This window comes from Haliotis rufescens, unplaced genomic scaffold (assembly GCF_023055435.1).
Source record: "Haliotis rufescens isolate VD_foot unplaced genomic scaffold, xgHalRufe1.0.p SCAF_11, whole genome shotgun sequence".
NCBI lineage: Eukaryota > Metazoa > Mollusca > Gastropoda > Lepetellida > Haliotidae > Haliotis > Haliotis rufescens.
The window spans coordinates 36843760-36860278 of NW_025963791.1; the positions used below are offsets into that span (position 1 = coordinate 36843760).

General features: G+C 40.4%; 1 protein-coding gene across 2 annotated transcripts in view; it reads left to right on the top strand.

Annotated features, from left to right (window-relative positions):
- Positions 1-435: 435 nt before the first annotated feature.
- Positions 436-16519, top strand: part of LOC124153090 — a 28049-nt gene continuing 11965 nt past the window's right edge. Inside the window, exons 1-5 of one of the 2 annotated variants that reach the window (XM_046526233.2) lie at positions 436-566; positions 6362-7335; positions 10188-10346; positions 12702-12848; positions 15124-15348. In XM_046526233.2, the coding sequence (XP_046382189.2) occupies positions 6409-7335; positions 10188-10346; positions 12702-12848; positions 15124-15348 (1458 nt within the window). In that variant the 5' untranslated portion in view covers positions 436-566; positions 6362-6408. Of the gene's footprint in view, positions 567-1384; positions 1467-6361; positions 7336-10187; positions 10347-12701; positions 12849-15123; positions 15349-16519 lie in introns of those variants that run through there. The other variant, XM_046526234.2, reaches the window with a different exon arrangement.

The window sequence follows — 16519 nt, forward strand, 5'->3', positions numbered from 1 at the left end:
ATACAAGCATATGCCTTTCGTGAGATTTTGCTGCGTAATTATTCAACGAAATCTGTCGGAGATGATATCGAGTTCAAATACCATGTTATAATTAACTTTGACTCATCAGTTCACGCTCTTTTTGAAAAACCCGAAAAAGTAGGTAATTTTTATCTCTTCAGTACCTACATTCGGAATAACACGTTCACGCGACGAGTCAGGATGGGTACAAGTGCACGTCAGCCTCAGCCCAATTTGAAATAATATTTTTGAGACGACCCCGGCTAAGCATGACATTTTATGTAACTGACTTGCCGCTCTATTGTCCTGCAAATGTATTTTATGAAATAATCTTCATCTATAGTGGAGACTGTGCTGTGAGAACGTTTTTCGAACATTGCACTCCCTGACAATGATAACGAAACGACACATTCGACGAATTTCCCTGAAATCTATTTATAGTTTAGGTATTCCCATAACATCTAACATCCTGCTCCGCACTGCGACTGTTTTCCGTCCACCATGTCCTTCAGAGATCCTCGATTTTAAACACGGAGACATGGAAATTGTTGCCACAATTCTTTGCTGTAAGTATTTGTTTTGACCACAATACATATTTATGCTCATTGAGTTATCTGTTAATTCACAGTGCGAGATACCTCATAATTTGACCGTCTAAATCGGAGTGGCGATTGCTGTGATTGCCTCCCACCTGGCCGTGCTTATAAGTGGCCGGTCAAGGTACAGTTTTCTAAAGTGTACGTGGTATCACTACAAGTTTGCACTGATGCACATCAATGTGATATGCACTCTCTTGTCCAGTAATTATCAGTGTATACATACGATGGAGCTGAGATAGTAAAAGATAACAGTTTACTCTAAACAGGCGCCTATTTGGAAAAGGGTGAATACTGCAGTATATATAGCTGCGTTTATAGATACGGGAGATCTAGATTAGGGATAATTACAGGTGTAAGCTTTTAATATTGATTAACGCTTATGGTTACCTTGTTGATAATGAGAGATAGATCCAATGTATATTGTAAGCAGCTATGCACGAGGCCTCTTGCTGATATCACACATTCAAATAGCATGTGTTGGCTGACAGGAAGGTGTTTAACTACTGATTCATTCACTGAATGATTCATTGAATGATACCTGCTTTTATTTTCCCTTTTGTGAGAGAAAGTGATGTTTACATTGTGGGAATATTCTACAGCATATCCCACATCGCATTATCACTTTACTGCTCTGTTGTTATAGTACTTGCTTAGTATGTGACTATTTATAATGATGATCTCATACCTCATGATTATGTGCATGCATTGAAAGTACTGGAAACATGATATATATATATTGCAGAAGATTTTCAGTGAAGTTGTCTATTGATGTAATGTTTGATCATACCTATCGTTTCTGTCTCATTGGATTTCTTCTGTAAAATCAGGGGGATGGAAAATCAATGCCCTACTTGCCCGACTTGTTACGTGAGTACGCCCCCCCCCCCCCCCAAAAAAAAATTAGCTTCAATTTTTTGCGGACAACCTTAAGATTTAGTAGATTTTTTTTATTTTGATGTTTTGATGTTGAACATATTTCTTTGTGCTTGTCAATGTCTTCCTCAGCAAAGGAGGCAAGACTGTACTTTGATTCTTCAATCACATGCCATATATTGTGAGGAGTCGGTGCGACCTGCCACGACTTCTTATAACAGTGTCAATTGTGCCAGGTCCCTTTTTGTACGTGGGATTTGGGGTATATTTTGAGGTTTGGTACAAGAGACATAAGTACAATGGTATTTGGTATGTAGATTCCACATTTAAACAAAAATCATAATTTTTTAATTTTTTTTATATAATTAATATTTTGATATTTTTTCAGGAATTGAACTTAAAATCAAACCATTTTCTCAATGCATTTGAGATTTGTGTTAAGTAGTATTCGGGATTCAGGGGTGAACAGTCATACTCAGAATGAAAAGTTAGATGGTACTTGGGTTTCGTGGAACCAAATAAATGAGAGTGTCGACCCCTGGCCTATAGGAATCATGAACTGAATGAGAGTGGCCCTCCCTTTGAACTGTAAAAACTAATCAGCTATCAGTAACACGAAATGCTGTGTGTCGACTTGTATATTGTGAAAGCAGTTCAACTGAGTAATATCATTTGCTATCTTCACAACTTTATCGTCACCTGCTTGAAATGTGATCTAACTTCTATGAAATAAAAAACAGGAAATTCCAAGTAATGGGAATTAAAATTAGATAGGTCAGGTGACCAACTAAGATTGTACTGGTTCCGAGTGTTACACAAGTTAGCACAACAGAGATGGAAAAAAAATACATACCACAGCTGCTGTTGCGGTTCTGGACATTTTCACCACATGGGTGAGCAGTGTGTTGTTTGTAATTATAAGATTATTTAAGAAAGAACCAAGAACAAAGATGCTGTCACAGATGGTTGTCGGCTGTCATAACTGCTTTATGAACTTGTGTAAACAAACTGATCATGCTTGATGCAAAACTTAGTGAAAAACACATCTAAATCTAGCAATCAATTACATTGTTTATCATAAGCTTTGTTTTGTATATCAGTGTTTCCACCCATTTGCCTCGAACCTGACATCACAATTTACTCCAATAGGGCGGGGACGGTAACTCGGGTACTCGGGTCGGGTGGGTCCTGAGTAGGACCCAGGTACCCATAGGACTACCCAGACGCGTGTTTAGTCACGTGATATATTGTTAAATGACAAAAATCACTTTAACTCCATGGTTACACTACAAGTCACTAATGTTTGCATTTCTTTCTGACTGTGCACACATTCCTTCTGACTTTCATATGCTTTTTTAAAGATAAAGCTTCAGTCAACTTCAGTGTATGCATGATCAGATCGTTTTATTTGTGTATCCCTTTGTTATGGGTTTTTGGATGCTTAAGAAAATTTGTAATTTTCTCTCTAATCACATGAACAATTGTAAAAGATCTCTTTCACTTATAAAAGACAACTTTCTCTTAAAAACAAGCCTTCATCTGGCTATTTACAATGTCGGCGTGATGCTCCACCAACTGTTATAGCGCGAGAAATCGCGATAAACAAGGCCGTCTGAAAATGTAAAATGTCCGAAAACCTATGATCGACAGTATTACTATCAAAATAGTTTTGGCCAGGCTCTGGTAAAACAATTCCCAATTGGACATTATGTACCAAACTTTTGAGACCTATAGAGGGGTCGGGTACCCGGATAGTAAATTTGGACTCATCCCAGCCCAATACTCCAATGTGTCCAGATAAATATCTGCTCTTTATTAATGCGGGCAATGGACACATTTTTAGCATTACATTCCTGCTGGCGTCACTTTCCTGATCGACAGTATCTTGTGCAGGTGCTACATCGCACTCCGATCAACCAGACCAGAGAGCGTGTCCAAAAGCATGATAACATCAACACAGGGAAGTGATCATGCGACTGTTGACAGGTGGACTGTTTACACTGTCTCCAAGTTACGAGTGTTTTATCAAAGTTGACTCATTCAAGATCTGCTAAATTTTTAGGTTTGTCGCAGACAACTGAATCTGATTTTTCCCCTGCATATTCAAGCATTAATTCCCCCCCCCCCCCCCTGATTTTACGCTTGTAACATTTGGTAGAACATACACTAAAGTTTAGTGTATGTTCTACCAAATGTTACAAGCGTAAAATGACTAAACCAATAATGACAATGGTATGGATATTTTTAAATAAGTATTGGTAGGTTAATTGGTATGTGAAACTTTAAGTCACTTATGGTGAATAATGTCAAGTGAGGGAGTGAGTTGGGTTTAACGCCGCTTTTAACATTAATTATTCCTGTTATATCACTGCATGTAAGCTTAATGTGGGAGGAAAGCCCGAAGTGATGCAGGTTTCAGACGTTTACCACTTCGGTGAAACCCACGAGCACGTTTATGGTGCTGACAAACCTAGAAACATAATCGGGTGAACCGGGATTCGAAATAATGTCAAGCATTGATCCAACATATTATGTATGAATATAATCCAGATATATGTTCTTTATGAGATTTAATATATTACCTTGTCATAGAGCTGACAAATATTTGCAAGTGTTCCGTTTGACGTTTTGATCTCAATATTGTTGTTTTCTTTATTGCCCTGTGTGAAGTTGTGCTGTATGAACTAGAGAAATCCCAACATGGCTGTTGTCGAAAATCAGATCAGATTATAGGAAGTCATACTTTTTTGCAGTGGGGTGAAATGGGGTTTTAATGTTGCTTTAAAAATTATATAACTAATATGTATGCATGCATGTGTGTGTGCATGGTTGCTTGTACAAGTCCAAACTAATGCCGGTTTTATAGTGATCATGCTATCACTCACTGGTTTTTCTGTCCAAGACTCTTTTATTTACACGTCACAATGATGTGGCTGGATGCTTGTTAAGAAAGGAATGCTGCTGTTTCATAATTTGCTACCACTTAAAACATTAATTTCCTCTGAACATGTGCAATTTGTTATCACATGTGGTTGATTTCCTATTGATTCGGATGAACTGTCAGCTTTAAGCATGGCAAAACAAGATAAGTGAATGTTTTTTGATGGGGAGAGTTTGAGTATGTCTAAGTGCAAACAAACATGAGTAAACATAATATGATGTTACATATTTCATAAGATAAAAAGAAAGGAATTAGGCTGCTTTTTTTTAATGAACATTTTTGTATTCAATATTTGACATTTCTCTGGGAGCCCCATTTTTTAACCTGGGACTCTTACAGTCTAGGGGGCACAGGTGGCCCAGTCGTCTAAGGCGCCACGATTCCCTTGCAGAGTTGCGTCCCTTGGACACGCCAGAAACCTATGATTGTGGGTTTCGAATCCCGGTTTGCCCCGATTATGTTTCTAGGTCACCGAAGTGGTAAACGTCTAAGACCTGCATCACTTTGGGCTTTCCTCCCACATTAAGCTGACACGCCGTGATATAACTGGAATACTGTTTAAAGCAGCGTTGAACCCAACTCACTCACTCACTCTTACATTCTTAGTTTCTGAGTCACCTGAGCCTCTGAAATAAAAAACCCAGATAAACCCCAGCATTATCTGCTGAGCTAACCCAGTATTATCACACCTATTGCATCCAATTACATGTATGAGGTATTGTGACATTTACACGTGTGTCATATCACTGCATAAAGATGAGCTTCTGTTCCTGTGGAACTATGGCTAATTGCTTATGTAATTGGTGATCTGGCCTGTCAGATTTATTAACCAAATATTAAGAAAATTTTGGCCTTCTTTGCAGACAAATGAAATGTCACCCAACAATCACATGCCTCAAGTTAACTTTTTCTGATTATTTTGGCCCCTCAACCATCAGAGGCAGTTTTGCTGGTCATGTTTGTTGTTTAACGCCGCACACAGCAATATTCCAACAATATGATTGCGGTCTGTAAATAATCAAGTCTGGACCAGACAATTTAGTGATTGACATCATGAGCAAAGATCCACTCAATTGGAATACGATGACATGCATCAACCTACTCAGCAAGCCACCTCTTATAACAAGCATAGTCATTCTTACGGCAAGCATAGGATACTGAAGACCTATTCTACCCTGGATCTTCACAGGTCTGCTGGTCATGTGACCGCATGATAAGCTGTAGACAAAAGCCAAACCAATCACAGGCCAAGCCTGGTCAATGAAGACTGACAGGTAACAGACCATGCAGAAAAAAGGACACTTACATCATGTACAAGAGCTGCACTGTGTTGGAGAAGTAGGACTGTGTTATTTATTTCATAGCAATATACTAAGAAACTAATAGGGTTCAGATTTGTTGGTGGTGTTAAAATTTTATAAATGACTCTTAAAGAAATTAAGAAAAATCTTGAAAATTCCTGTTTAAGAATTCAGCTTAGGAAGTTGAAACACTGATATGAAATTCATATTTTTAAAATCTTTAAGACTTTTCTCCTCAGAAATTACTAGAAACAGAGAGGTGAAACTTGATGACGATGTGTAATGTGACTTGAATTGTTAACGACAAAAATTTCCCCTTTAATGTAATCAGGTGTGTATATTTACAAGAAAATATGGTACTGTAATAGATGTTATGATTTTATGGGGTCACATCAGTTTGAACCATACAATCTGTACATAGTTGTTCTCTTCAAGCTCTTGGCTTGAAAATGACACAAGATAACCTTAGTAGGTGTATATCGGAAGTAGGAACACATGGAATAACTGAAGACACCTCCTGCCCACTGTACTGAGAATGAGCGTGTTACCTTTGTGTGTTTATCCTTCTGATTTGATGAAATTTGTGTCAGAATCCATGTCCCTCCCTCTGTGCCTTGATTATGAAGTATTACTTTTGTTAACTCCAGGTTGAGGGATCACTACAACTGTTCTGAGGCCATTACATCCAGCAATCATGTCAGATGAAAGCCACGTGCAGGAGAAAGCCTCAAAAGTTCTTGGAGATGACCCCTTGAAGTCTCAAATCAAGGTGGACAGGAAAGAGTTTGCAAAGCTCTTGCACCAGGTGCTGGCGTACAAGAACCTGGCCATGTGCATACAGAGTATTGCTGGGGAGAACAAGAAGCTCAAGCAGCGAAACGAGGACTTGGAAAGGACAATTCTTAAGTCAAACAGGAAGTTCAGCCAGATGGTGATTCAGGACAACCAGGGGTCAAGGTCAAGTCAGGTCAAACTTCAGGAAAATAGGTCAAGGTCTTTGCCTTCTCATTTCAACTTTGATGATGATTTCAACCTGATGCCATCTGTTGTTGCACAAAGTCAGAGCTTTTCATCTCTTCAACATCAGCGAAATCCAGACATCAATGCACCAAAAATTAGTTTGGATAAAAGTGTTTCTTCAAGTCAGAATCCTTCTTCTCTGTTTGTTTCCAACCTTGGTGCAAGTGTCCTCGCCGATAGTGCCCCAACATGGTATTCCACTGACAGAGCTAAGCTGAAAGAAAGAGGAATTGTTCACGGTGCTGATTCTGAAGCAGATCAGGAAAAAACAGATCCATGTAAGGATGAAGAAACCGGGTATTCCCTGAAAGTTGATGGTGACTGCAGGAGCCTGAATGTAGCCCCTCAGTTTGTGCTGCCTACTCACTTCAAACCAACCTCTCCCGTGTCGCCATCTCTAACGCCACCGAGCCTGTCCCTCAGCTCCGATGAACAGGATCCTGTTGTGGGGGCGGACCAGCCCCCCCTGGAGGAGGTTCATGTGGCATGTCCTGGTGTGTCCAGACAGTACTTTGATGTTGTGGTCAAGGAACTGGCCAAGTCCAAGCAGCTCATCAAACAACTTATAGCCAAGAGTCGTGAAAATCCAAACGATGTCATGGTAGGTAATGGTGTTCGTTAGATTGTGTAAAATGTTTTATCGGTGATAATTTATGAATTTATTTTGGCAATTTTGTTAATTGTTTTAAGTGAAAACATTGATGACTACAAATTACAATATATATTTTCTTCACATATTTTAACGTATCAATTGACATAAGAAATATATACTCACCACCAAAAGAAATGCAAATACAATGCATGTTGGTTAATATATGAAGAATTGCTCATATTCAAGAGATATTGAACGCATCACATGTAAATATAGATCCATGACTCAAGATACACCATTTGTCTCGTGCAGGAATAGCGTGTGAAGTTTGGAAATCACATACAGAAAATCATGATAAGAATAAAGACACGCTTTGGTAACACTTGACCAATTTTTAGTTTTGTCATTAAGTAATAAAACAATGGAAACATCTCTTCTTAACGTACATACTTCTCTATATGTCTCTATTGTTCGCGTTTCTTTTGGCAGTGAGTCTTTAAATATAACTTGATTACTTTCTACTGCTGCAAACCCTACCCATCCTCGATTATCTGTTATATTGTATTCATGGCAGATGTAAGGTATAATTTCAAACCTCTCATAAAGGGGCATGGGTGGCCCAGTTGTCTCAGGTGGACACACTTACTTTGGAGCATCTGCTGATCGCAGGTGAAATCTCAGATCTCCCCTGATTATGATCCTTGGGCAATCTGTACCCATAGGTTATCTATAAGCCATGCGTCGCTGTGGAAGTTCCTCTCACTTGAAACTGATATGCCATGGTAATGATGCTATTGCTGAAATATTGCTCAAAGTGGAATTAACCAAAATTAACTCACTGCGTCAGACCACAACTTTGACTGGAATCATGAACAGAATACCGTATTTGACATAATAAGCGCCCGGGGCGCTCTCAAAATTAGAAATAGGGGGCTCTTATTAGAATATTATTTTGGTGAAAAACAACAGAGTTGAAAGATCGTAAATTTCGTGTTTTTTGCTGACAGCCTGAAATGTTTATATACAACAGATATATTTTTCCAGAATTTAATTTCTATAATTAAGGATGCATAAAGCACACGTATTTCACACGAATAAATAAGTCTTGTGTACAATGAACAATCGGAAGGGGTGCAAATATTAGCAAATATCGCCCTGGGCGCATATTAGAGCGGGGCGCTTATTACGTCGAATACGGTATCTCATTTCTGTTACCCAACATACACAATTATCCATTCTGTAAATTGTAAGATGAAGTTAAGTATTCCAAACATCTAGCTTATTGTGCAGTTGCTCCATGCTAGAGAATCATCACACAGAGAGGAAGGTCATTGGTGTGATCTCTGGCCCGTCATACCAATGGACGTTAAAAGATGGTTACCTGTCTGGCTCTTGGCATTAAAGGGATAAAACATGGACTGGTTGGCTCGGAGTCAGTATACTGTGTCTGAGTGGATGATCCATGCTAAACTGCGGCATGGTATCTCACTTGACTAGCACTGTACAACCGGCATCAGTCCAGACCAGGACAAGCAGCCTCATGCTCATGTTCATGCACCTAGCTACTGGTAAGCCAGGATAAGTTACCTGACAATTTACCCTGTATGACAATGTATGAGGTCCGCCCACTGGCGCGTACCATTGTGAAGAAAGGGGTAGTGGTGGTCCGCGACAATTAGTACGATGGATATGTGGCTGTCCTTTCTCGGCTAACAATAGTACGTGCTGATGTGAGGAACCTGATGACTGTGAAAATGGTGACAGCAAATTTGCATACATAACAATTGAGAAGTACCGTGACAATGAAGGGAATTCAATTGCTGTAAAAATGGAGTACTGTTTTTACCCCAGAGAGCAATAATGAAGTGTCATGTCATTCATAACTGATTGTGAAGGTTGAGACCTTAGCATAGTGATAGTTGACTTAACGACATACTCCTTAATTAATCCCATATGATTGTTTATGGGGTTTCAGCAACTTACTTGGGCTAATGAAACTACTCTTGCCTTGTCACGAGGGATACCTTCTGCTCTAATTCGCTTGATCGTTGATACAGACAGACTGGTGGCAATGTTAGCTTTGACAATGCTAGAGACTTATTTATTCATTCTTTCTCCATGTATTTTATGACATGATAGGCCAATTCTCGAACCTGAGAATGTATGATTTGCCCATGTTTACCTTCCTTGTTGCTTTGACATATTTATTTGTTTGTAATTAACTATCAAACAACTTTTAGAGAAGTCAGGTATTGACTTGTCACACCAACCTCTTAGTCTTATGGACCGCCTCCGTGGTCTAGTGGTAGAGCGTCCGCCCGGAGAGAGGAAGGTCCGGGGTTCGATCCCCGGCCGCGTCATACCAAAAGACGTTAAAAGATGGTACTTGTTGTTACCCTGTCTGGCGCTCGGCATTAAGGGGCTAAAACAAGGACTGGTCGGCTCGGAGTCAGTATACTGTGTCTGAGTGGGGTATCCATGTAAAACTGCGGCATGGTATCTCAGTGGGCTAGCACTATAAATCGGCATCAGTCCGGACTAGTACAAGCAGTCACACACACACAGACACACACACACACACACACACACACACGTGCATGCACGTCGCTATATAAGTGCAATAATCTTGGACGCGACGTTAAACCCCATTTCACCTCACCTCTTAGTCTTATGAGTAACAAGTGTGTCCACGCCTACTTGTCTCAAACGCATTTTGTGAGTTAGTTCAACTTATCCTGGATTACCATAATCTTGAACACAACATTCAACCCTCTATCACCTCACTGAAGCATCTTACTTGGACTGGTAAATGGTAGATCTATCCAACATGGTCGTTCATATGCATGAATCCTGATCTCCAGGACACAATCTCCATGAAGCAGATGGCCCACTCTCTGGCTGTGGAGAACCAGCGACTGAAGGAGTCCAACTTGTACTTCCGCAACCTGCTCGTCAGAGAGGCGACAAGTGAGGATGTCCATGCCCCCGCCAATGCTGAGATTCTCAACTTTCATGATAAGGTGAGTTTACCATTTTCTTCTAATGGTCAGTAATATAAACAACAGGATTATGGATGAGTTGATTGTACGCCGGGGTGGGGTATGTAATAGCCTTGGTCACAGTTGATCGATGGTTGGAGTCTTTTGATGTTGATGGCTTCTTGTAGCTTTCTGATTTTGAAGTCTTTGAGGTTGGTGGTGAGGGCTTTGACTTTATCCCACAGAATACTGTAGTTTGGGTTGTCACGGAATGTGGTCCGAGAGAGCTGATTTAGAGTCATCTTTGGAGATCGAGCTTTGATGTTCTTTAATTCAGGTTTATTACAGCAATGTCACAGCCGGGACACCAGAAATGGGCTTCACACATTGTTCCCATCTGGAATCGAACCCAGGTTGTTGGCGTGATGAGCGAGCGCTTTAACCACTTGGCTACCCCACCTCCCTTATCACTTTCATGAACAAAGTCCGAGTGAGGATGGAACTTTCATTAGTCTGTGCAACTTTACCAACATAATCTTACGCTGGCAAGATCAGATTTATTAAAATATAAATAACTAATTCTTTCCAATCCTAATCCACTTACTGGCTCTGCTAGGCAATAGTCTGTGTAAGAAGGGCTCCACGACAGCACATGACACATTCATTACACACTTTTAGTAAGTGAGAAGTTTGGAGGAAAACTCACACAAACTATTGACCTCATAGTCATGGTGTGTCAATGAATGAATTCTTTGCTGTGGTGGAAATAGAAAAGCAGAAAACAAATCGAAATCTATGTTGCATTCTAGCAGACATTTGAATGTGTCATTTCAACAACCGAATCACACACCACCACACTGTAGGCCCTGCAGCTGTGAATGGGGTGTGAGACGGTGTGTCACTGCCTACAGAACCCCTGCTAAAGGAGGTCTTTGCAAATGTATTAATAACTTGTTTCTTCACAGGAAGGTCTTTTCAAACCTGTGCCTCCAATATGGCAACTTTTCATGCCTGCATTAATATTCTCAGAACATTTCCCATCCCTGGGATTTGACCTGTGTACTGCTTGACTTTGTTGATTTCACGCTTGCTAGGAATTCAGTCACTGGGACATTGAACATTGTACGTGTATAGAATGAAAAGTTTTTGAAGTCTTGCCTTGGGGATATAAGTGAAGTTAATATTTTGAGGATGTAGTCATTGTAATGAAATATGTATATTTCTGTTTTTATAAGATGACTATCTGCCTTCCGTTTTTGGAGCAGAACTCCCAAGCCGTTAAATATACCTAGATGAAACTTGCTCTTGTTAAAGAAGTATGTTCGTGCTTATCATCCTTATTAGAAATAGATATTATAGAGCTGTTTGTTTCGATATCCCAGATATAATATACCGTTGGAGGTATTAGTAATGAAAATATGTAGAAAGCTCAACTTAGGCTCAGATAATACAATATTTATTTCTATGTTGAGCATAATAAGTATGTATATTCCACACAAGAATAATAATGTCTTTATCATATAATGTCATTCTTAAAATAAGCCATCTACCAAGAGCATCCACTAATCTTTTTATCAAAGTCTTGTTTCCACCCTTGCCACATCAAACCCACTTTCCTGTGCTAAATATGATTGGACTATTGCACATATTGATATTCCTATTTCACAAAATCAACATCCACGACTGGTACACCTTCGTATGAAAGTAATCTACCACTGCCAGTCTTTGTTGACACAAATATGTCTTTTTCATCTTTTAAACCTGCCAACGATTGTTTTTGTGTCAGGGACGAAATCGCGAATGTTTTCGTTAACTGATCGACTAGGTCATCACAAGGTGGTGCAAGGTTCGAGCCAAGAAAATTGGCCTTGGTGTGGCAAGGGTTGAAACTAGGCTTTGATATAGGCTTGTGGACACGCTTGCCCCCGGAAGATGAAAATAATCATGTTTGAGACTTATTTACACTGAATGATGGGTCTTTAGAAGCCACACTTTAACATGAATATGAATATGAACTCCTGACTTCCATAGCATTTAATCCAGCCACTCAACATGACATTACACAGCGATATGCACTTGTAGACTGAGCGAGGGGGACACACACCTTAATGCCGATCCCCAGGCAGGGTAACAAACAGTAACATCTTTTGACATGTTTTGGTATGACGTGACCTGAGATCAAACCCCCAACTTTCCGCTCTCCGGGCAGATGCTCTACCACAAGACCACGGAGGTGGTCAGATTGGTAATCAGGTCTAAGGACCAAATATCACTGTTTGTATGAACATTAAGGTTGCTCATAACTGCTTTGGCGCGTTGTATTAGGCTATTATCACATGAAACCAGCTTCTGTTTCATCCCTATCCCTCTTGACCAACTGTATTGGTTTCCCTTTAGGTTCAGAAGCTGGAGCGCCAGCTGACCTTGAAGAATACTGCTCTGGAACAACTTAACAAGCAGTGTGAGATATGGAAGCGGTATGGTCAGAAGGCGATGGCCGCACAGTACACAGCCAAGAAGGATGAGCGGCCCTTGCCAACTCCAGTAAGTGTCACTGATATACTGCTCCACTTTTGATGAGGATGCGAAGATATTTCAAACTATGAAGAAAACAGCTTATGGAAATATGTAGTTACCCATTCAGCAAAGCGTGTCATTGTGTACCTGCAGGTGCATAGCATAAGGACACCCCCCAAAAAACACGAAATAATTGTTTACGAAGTAGGCTTTACATATAATTTAATTTACTTATGGAATGCATAAATGCTCAGCTTTCTAAATGTGAAAACATGAAATAGTTTTTGTACCTTTAAAAAAGAATCTGAAGATAAAAACGTATCGTGAAATTTACAAGCATACAACCACCCTTAATGGCCATTGGTGACTCCGCACTTCATGCTGAGTGGTATGCAGTCCAATATTTTCTGTCTGAAAATATATTTCATTGATGAAAAGAAAACGCTCAAGTGCCTAAATTTCTAATATATCTACTTATCCTGAATTACTCGATAATGCATCTGCTGCTTAATTTACAACAAGGAAGACAGCGCTTCGCTATAATCCTGGGGGGGGAAAAAGTGTTGTTTCCGTCTCAAGTCTACTTTTTGAAGGACCCATCGCTGCTGTCATGTGACAGATCATGACATCACAACCAATTCACATTCCAGCTCGTTGTCCTACAAGGAAGTTGTGCTTCGTTTTGCTCCTCGAACTTTGACTTAATTTGTTGGTTAGCTTTCTGTTACCACACTTAATTTCGTCTGTGACGAGTGATGCATTTCTTTTCATATTATGTCCACTTTAATGTGTATTAATGTGCAGGTATTTTCCACGTAAATAGACTTTGTCTTTTCCCCTCCTTTTGGCTTGTTAGGTATAATATTTTTCATATTTTATTTTCATGCTTGTATTTTGATACACTTTAAAAACTCTAAAAATATTACCGATTGAAAACTTTTGTGTTTATCATCGGTATATTCATGTCGACTTTAACTACAATTTCAAGTTTTGCGTAACTCGTGCTTGCGCCGGGCACTAATCATGCTAATTGATCCACTCAAAGATCCTCATGCACGTTGCTTGGACTGCACTCAAGTGTGCACTCCAAATTTTAAATGTAATTTTTTCTCACGTCCCTCTCACCGAGTATCTCCATTGTAGACAGGTCATTCACAAATGTATTTCACGGCCTACCCGGTAGCTCAACCTATGTATGCGCAGCCTATGGTGCCGTACCTGCAGAATCCTTTGACGCAGAACTTCATGCAATCCATGTGGCAGCAGTCCATGGCACAAATCTACCAGGGGCCTGCTCGGGATGAGACTGCTCTTAAGGCGTTGGAGCATGTGTCTCATAGCCTATTCCAACAAGCAGGCTCGGGCAACTATAGGCCGGGACGCTCTCCAGGATTCCTTTCGAGGCAGAGGCAAACCACAAGACTCTTTATCAGTTCCACCGTGGAAAGTTCCAATGCAGGGGTGGGGATAAGAGGGGGAAACACGGAAGCTCCCACCCCCAGTCATCCCAAGCGTCGACACCCCTGTAGATAGGAGACTGGGCCTCTTTTGGCAGAACTTGGTCATACTTAAGGACGCTTTTGTACTCAACGTACTGCACTACAGCTAGCGACATAGCGATAGCACCATATGTCTATGGTTATGCGTAGTCATCCATTATGAGATCCACCCAGAGCGATCTCGTAAGCCTGCTTGATGACTGAGCGTAACCATAGAGTAATGCAGGATAAGTAAACAAATTAGTAAGATCTGAATATGTTTTACATTTGCATACTTATCCTGCATTACTACATCTAAGGACCCACCCATTGCAGTCTTGCCTCCCCACTATAGCTTCAGAAACAATCTTTTGTTGGCTCGGGTGACGAGCAGGAATGGGAATTGGTTGTGGAACATTTTCTGTCACATGACAGCGACGATGGGTTCTGCGAAAATTAGACTTGAGACGGAAACAACACTTTTTCCCCACCCAGGACCATCACGAAGCGCTGTCTTCTTTGTCGTTAGGGAAGCAGCAGATGCATTATGGAGTAATTCAGGATAAGTATACAAATGTAAAAAATATTTGGATCAAAATATCTGATGTTCATTGAGTTTTTAATTGATTACCTTTGATTAATTTTTTTCGGGCACTAAGTAAGGATTAGATATATGGATGAACAACTTCTTTTTTACAAGTAGGAGCAATGTTTTAGTGTAGAATCTAACACTGTTATCGTGCACATGAAATATTGAACAAATGAAATTTCAATCTTTAGACTACAAGGAGAACCTCTCACTGAGGTAGTTTATCTGTCTTCAGACAACTGACAACTTTAGTCAAACAGAGATGGTACATGTGGAATCTCGTGTGAGTCAGACTGAGGGACAAGATGTCAGCCGACAGTCACAAGCAGAGGAAGAGGCGGCGGCCATGTTGACTGAGTCTCAACTTACTGTTCAGAAGTTAGAGCGGCTAGTCGGAGACGTGACGATGGAGAACATGCAAGAGAAGGAAAAGATGGAGATGCTCACAGCTCATTATATGGTAGGTACACTTCGTGCAGAACAAACACCTACTTCATCACAGCTCATTATATGGTAGGTACACTTCGTGCAGAACAAACACCTACTTCATCACAGCTCACTGTATGGTAGGTACACTTCGTGCAGAACAAACACCTACTTCATCACAGCTCATTATATGGTAGGTACACTTCGTGCAGAACAAACACCTACTTCATCACAGCTCATTATATGGTAGGTACACTTCGTGCAGAACAAACACCTACTTCATCACAGCTCACTGTATGGTAGGTACACTTCGTGCAGAACAAACACCTACTTCATCACAGCTCATTATATGGTAGGTACACTTCGTGCAGAACAAACACCTACTTCATCACAGCTCACTGTATGGTAGGTACACTTCGTGCAGAACAAACACCTACTTCATCACAGCTCATTATATGGTAGGTACACTTCGTGCAGAACAAACACCTACTTCATCACAGCTCATTATATGGTAGGTACACTTCGTGCAGAACAAACACCTACTTCATCACAGCTCATTATATGGTAGGTACACTTCGTGCAGAACAAACACCTACTTCATCACAGCTCATTATATGGTAGGTACACTTCGTGCAGAACAAACACCTACTTCATCACAGCTCATTATATGGTAGGTACACTTCGTGCAGAACAAACACCTACTTCATCACAGCTCACTATATGGTAGGTACACTTCGTGCAGAACAAACACCTACTTCATCACAGCTCATTATATGGTAGGTACACTTCGTGCAGAACAAACACCTACTTCATCACAGCTCATTATATGGTAGGTACACTTCGTGCAGAACAAACACCTACTTCATCACAGCTCATTATATGGTAGGTACACTTCGTGCAGAACAAACACCTACTTCATCACAGCTCACTGTATGGTAGGTACACTTCGTGCAGAACAAACACCTACTTCATCACAGCTCATTATATGGTAGGTACACTTCGTGCAGAACAAACACCTACTTCATCACAGCTCATTATATGGTAGGTACACTTCGTGCAGAACAAACACCTACTTCATCACAGCTCACTGTATGGTAGGTACACTTCGTGCAGAACAAACACCTACTTCATCACAGCTCATTATATGGTAGGTACACTTCGTGCAGAACAAACACCTACTTCATCACAGCTCATTATATGGTAGG